At 32.8% G+C, this 5,796-nt stretch overlaps 2 protein-coding genes across 2 annotated transcripts; one reads left to right on the forward strand and one right to left on the reverse strand.

The window, feature by feature from the left end:
- Positions 1 to 59: 59 nt before the first annotated feature.
- On the reverse strand, positions 60 to 1,372 carry LOC108687412 (histone-lysine N-methyltransferase SETMAR-like). The gene is made up of 3 exons (XM_018193166.1): positions 1,345 to 1,372; positions 389 to 1,120; positions 60 to 64 (listed from the first exon to the last, which is right to left on the reverse strand). Exons 1-3 carry the CDS (start codon positions 1,370 to 1,372, stop codon positions 60 to 62), a joined length of 765 nt encoding a protein of 254 aa, XP_018048655.1.
- Positions 1,373 to 1,897: 525 nt separating this feature from the next.
- LOC108687457 (pescadillo homolog) lies at positions 1,898 to 4,569 on the forward strand. Its single transcript, XM_018193224.1, has 8 exons — positions 1,898 to 2,038; positions 2,166 to 2,399; positions 2,456 to 2,963; positions 3,056 to 3,195; positions 3,281 to 3,540; positions 3,621 to 3,808; positions 3,895 to 4,085; positions 4,174 to 4,569. The coding sequence occupies exons 1-8, from the start codon at positions 2,015 to 2,017 to the stop codon at positions 4,432 to 4,434; spliced, it is 1,806 nt and encodes a 601-aa protein (XP_018048713.1). The 5' UTR covers positions 1,898 to 2,014; the 3' UTR covers positions 4,435 to 4,569.
- The last annotated feature ends 1,227 nt before the right edge of the window (positions 4,570 to 5,796 follow it).

Raw genomic sequence — 5,796 nt, forward strand, 5'->3', positions numbered from 1 at the left:
TTATATATATATATAGAGTGAGGGAAAAAATTGTTATGTGGAGGGATAACAATACGCTTCTAGCCTGTGGATGTATTGGGTTGTCTGGAAAGTTTGTGCCAATTTTGAAGGAAAATTGAAACGCAGATTTAAATTTTAGTATACATTTATTAAATTATATAGGTGCCTTTCTGTTCTACAACCTTTCTCCATCTTTCAGGCAATTTGAAAATTCCGTCCTTCCAGAATCTCTCAGGTTTTTCAGCGAAAAACTTTTCTAAGTGATTTTTTATCTCGATCAAAGAGTTGAAGCTTTTTCCATTAAGGGAATTTTGTAATGATCGAAATAGGTGAAAATCAGAGGGCGCGAGATCTGGTGAATATGGTGGATGGGGTAGAACATCCCAACCGAGCTCCAACAACTTTTGTCGAGTTATCAAAGACACATGAGGCCGCGCATTGTCCTGATGAAACACAACACCCTTCTGATTCGCTATTTCTGGACGTTTTTGTTCAATTGCTGTCTTCAATTCGTCTAATTGGGAACAATACTTCTCTGAATTTATCATCTCGTTGTTTGGTAAAAGTTCATAATACAAGATCCCTTTCCAATCCCACCAGACACAGAGCATGACCTTCTTTGGATGAAGATCGGTTTTTGGGGTGGTTAAAAGTGGTTCATTCCGCTTTCCCCAAGATCTTTTCCGCTCAACATTATTGTAAATGATCCATTTTTCATTCCCCGTCACTACTTGCTTCAAAAATGGTGTCTTCTCGTTGCGCTTATAGAGCGAGTCGCAAATGGAAATGCGATCCATCAGATTTTTCTCCGTTAAATCGTGGGGAACTAATACATCAAAACGGTTTATGTAGCCAAGCTTCACAAAATGCTTGTGGATGGTGGATTTTGACATATTCAACATTTCTGCTAATTTACGTGTCGTATAGCGTGGGTTATTCTCGATCAGTGTTTTAATTTGATCTTCATCTGTGATGGAGGGCCTACCCGGGCGTTCTTGATCTTCAAGGTTGAAATCACCAGCTTTAAATCTAGCAAACCACTTCCGTACAGTTCTTTCAGCTATAGCACCATCGCCATAAACAGCGCATATCTTATTTGCCGCTTGTGTGGCTTTTTTACCTTCTCGGTAAAAGAAAAGCATTAAATGCCTAAAATGCACTTTGTTTTCTTCCATATTCAAAAACGTATAAAACTGACAAAAATTAACGTATCGCAATCAAACTTTTTTCCAAGCATGCCTGAAGTATGTATCATCTTTCACGATATGTACGCATGTCATTTGTTTTCAATCATTCTAATATTCAGACCTGTCCTTATGCCACCTATCAAAAATCGACACGAACTTTCCGGATAACCCAATAGTACAGACATGAACACTTTCGACGATACAATTTTATTGACAGTGTCAGAAAATGGATGTAATAATGTATTTGTCTTGTAACAAAACTTATTACAAGCGTCAACAGATTGATTATTCGTCTTTGTCTATCTAACGGATCGAAATTCGTGAATATAGCGAAGAATACAACCAAAAAATCATTATTGATCGGATCATGAACTACGTAGTTAAACATTTTGTGGACATAGAGGCGCTTCAAAATAAAGTACAGTTAAAGCCTGGGCATGACCGCTCTTAGGCTTCTCTCTGGTAAAAGTTAAATGTAAACATATCGAATTGTAAAGTACATGTTTTATTTAACAGCATAATAAAGTGTATTATTTCATGATTTAATCAGTTTCTATGTTTACTTATAAACATATTCTTTACATTTGTGTACTGCGGTTTAATGTGCATCAGGATGCTACATTCAATCGAATTGAATTCGCTATAATTAATAGGGATTTTTTTTAATGGTACCTTTTGGACAATTTTTAAAAATCCCTTGGCAACACTGCTTCTCATATTCTTTAGTATTTTGCACGTGGTGTGTGTTAATTTTTTGTAAATTTTGCTCGTATCGGCACGTATTTTTTTTTTTTAATATTTAGATATTAAATACAAAACACATCACGATGGTTGTAATAGGTAAAAAAAAGGTAAGGATTTTTAAATATTTCATATAATATATTTTATTATGAGTAGACAAGGTTATGCTAAAATTTTTACGAAAATTTAATGGAATGACATTCTTAAAAATTAAATCGATATGTTTTAAATTTACAGTATCAGAGTGGTGAGGGAGCGCAGTTTATGACGAGGAGAGCTGCTCTTAGAAAATTACAATTAACACTGAATGATTTTCGTAAATTATGTATATTGAAAGGCATATATCCAAGGGAGCCACGCAACCGTAAAAGAGCACAAAAAGGTGAACCCGGCATTAAAACTTTATATCACAAGAAGGATATTCAGTTTTTGATGCACGAACCGATTATATGGAAATTAAGAGAATATAAGGTATAACAAATTGGAATCAAATGTTTATATTATGCTTTATAAGTATATATTTTTAGATTTTTAATAAAAAAATTGGACAAGCAAAGGCAATGAAAGATTTTGCCAAAGTAAAGATATATTTGAGTAACCATCCTACGTTAAAGATAGATCATATAGTCAAGGAGCGTTATCCAACATTCATAGATGCATTGCGTGATTTAGATGATTGTCTGACTCTCTGCTTTTTATTCAGTACATTTCCATCATTACCTCATATACCGAGAGATCAGTCATTATTGTGTAGGAGATTAACAATTGAATTTCTTCATGCTGTCATCGCTGCTAAAGCACTGCGAAAAATATTTGTATCCATTAAAGGATATTATTATCAGGCAGAGATAAAAGGACAAATGATAACATGGATAGTGCCACATCACTTTTGTTTCGAACCTCAAGCAAAAAATGAGGTTGATTTTAAGGTCATGTCTATATTTGTAGAATTTTACATTGTGATGCTTGGTTTTGTGAATTACAGATTGTATCATACGTTGAATTTACATTATCCTCCCAAATTGATAAATTCTGGTGAGTAAGATCATTAATATAAATTATTGATATATTATTATTTGAAGTATGAAACTTAATTCAAATATAAAATTAAATATTTTATTATACAGAGAATATTGAAAAAGCGTTAGTTGATGAAGAAACATATGTCTCAGAAAGAATAAGTGCATTAAATGTTTCATTGGTCAATTTGGATTCTTCAGTTCCAACAATTGAGGATGACAATATTGAAATAGATCAATTTTCAAATGTAAGTTTAAAATGTTTTAATTAATTTTATATTCGGTGATTTTATACATATAAAATCTAAATACATTATTGATTACGCTTTTTAGGAGACAGATGCTGCCAAGATAGAAGCTGCTAAGGCAGAAACTGAAAAAATAAAGAACTTGAAAAATTTATTTAAAGGCATAAAAATTTTTATTAATAGAGAGGTTCCTAGAGAGCCTTTAGTATTTATTTTACGTTGCTTTGGTGGAGAAGTATCTTGGGATAAATTACTGTTTGTCGGAGCTACTTTTGATGAGAATGACGAAACAATAACTCATCAGATTGTAGATAGACCAAGCATGATTAAACAATACATATCGAGGTACTACATCTGTTTTATATTAATTTATTACTTTCGTGTATATAACATTTCTGAATTATTAACATAATTTTTATTTACAGATATTACGTACAGCCACAGTGGGTTTTTGACAGTGTGAACGCGAAAGAATTATTGCCTATAGAAAAATATTTAATGGGTGCTGTACTTCCTCCTCATCTCTCACCATTTACAGAGGGTCGACAAGATCAAACATACATTCCTCCAGAAGAGCGTGCTCTCATGGATCCCGATTATAAATTAAACAATTGTATGATTTTGATTTTGGATGAGTGTATTGAAATTATTACACATAAAATTCTCTATATTTATTTCTTTATATTTGATCTCGAGTAGTGGAAGCAGATTCAGAAGAAGAAGAAGAAAACAAAGAAGACAAGAACGAGAATGAAGAAGAGAAAACTGAAAATGATTTGAGTTCAGGAAGCGACGAGGAAATGGAAGAGGAAGAAGAAAATGATGATAATGATGTACAGATTGATGAAAAAGAAAAAGAGAAAATGAAGAAACAAGTTCAGTTACAAAAGGTTTTTGTTATTACAATTTTTTTTATATTATCTTTTGAAATAATCTAAAGAAAATTGATTTTTGTTATCAATATTTGTAAACTTGCAGAAGAAGATGAAGGTACAGACTGGTGAGATCTTGAAAGAAAATTCATGGGAGAAAGCTCGATTGGAGAAGCAGGAGTATCGCCTCAGAGAAAAGATGATTAAGAAGAAACACCGTAAATTGTACCAGAGTATGATGAAAGGTCGAGAAGGTAGAGCTAAAGAAATTTGGCTCTTGCGAAAGAAGAGACGTATCCACGATGCTAAAGAGAAAGAGAAGCGAAAAGAGCAAAGAAAAGCAAATAGGAACAGATCTAACAAATAAAGTAGGAACGGATTATTTAAATTTAAAATAAAATACATTCTTCCCATTTCCCCTATTTGATAATGAATATAAGAATAAGACATGTTATAATGTATATTTTATTTATGTTAATGTGCTACCGTTATTTCATGTAATAGCTGCAAGATTACATTAAACTTTTCCATTTGCATGAATAATTTTACGCATATATTTTTTTTTATATAAATCAGTTATAAGATATTCTATAATTAGGTATAATATATCTTGAATAATTACAGTTTATAGAATGTAGAGACACTTGTATGAGATTAATTTCTTCGCAAATCGATAGATACAGTTATGTATAATGGCAGATGCTTTTTATCTAATCCTCCCACCGGAAGCCTACGCGTTTGACGATCCTGGTCTTTTTCAGTGAAGGAACTTTGAAGGCCAGTCCACCCACGCAGATTGGCCCACGCAAAACTTTCTACATGTATGAATTGGATTGCGACTGATATTTATCCATGTACATGCGATCGTAAAGATCGTTAAAATTCGAAATCATTGATATTATAATTCTGACATTTAAGTGATTTATTTATTAAAATTGTATTTCTTTCTAGTTTTTTATTAATTCTTAAATTTTCAAATATGCTGCAATTCGAGCTTGATAATAATCTTTTGTCTTTTAATACTACTTATTTTTTTCGCGATTACATCTCGTCATAATTTCCTTGCGCCTTACCCCTATAAAAATTCCTTTGCGTCTGGTCGATCTCCCACGAACGCGGTAGAGGTCGTACGTTGATCTTGAGGAACTGCAGAGCAACTAGAAGGTTGCTTGTAATAAAACATGTTTTTCTTATTAGGTTGCCGATACCATCACGCCTGCGACTGTCCCCGTGACTTTCGCTAGGTGAATCTAAGCGAACTAGTATCGAAGGACAAAGTCATTTGATAGCGGATACATTATTGCCAGTGCATCCGGCCGCACTCTGCGTATCAGCCGCGCATCACCTTGAATCGAGTCTCCGGTGTGAGTGGGATGCAACTGAAACGTGTTTCTGGAGCTGCATACTTCTTCATAACGAATTCCCATTTTTATGTTTATTAATAACCGAGAGTACGCATTTTCTGGTGTAATATTTGAAATGTCGCTGAAAATCGAGATTCATTGTAAATTCAACATTGAATTATCATCAATATATATATATATATATATAAAAAAAAAATATTCGATAATTCAGATTTAATTCTACAATCGTAATTAATTGTAGATATATAACAATTAACATGAATTGCAAACAATTAATAATTCACACAAAATTAAGGAAAATTTCTAAAATCGATGAATTTTGCCATGTTTTTCATTCGATCGTTTCCTTTCTTATTTTTCGCATA

This window comes from Atta colombica, unplaced genomic scaffold (assembly GCF_001594045.1).
Source record: "Atta colombica isolate Treedump-2 unplaced genomic scaffold, Acol1.0 scaffold207, whole genome shotgun sequence".
Classification (NCBI taxonomy): Eukaryota; Metazoa; Arthropoda; class Insecta; order Hymenoptera; family Formicidae; genus Atta; species Atta colombica.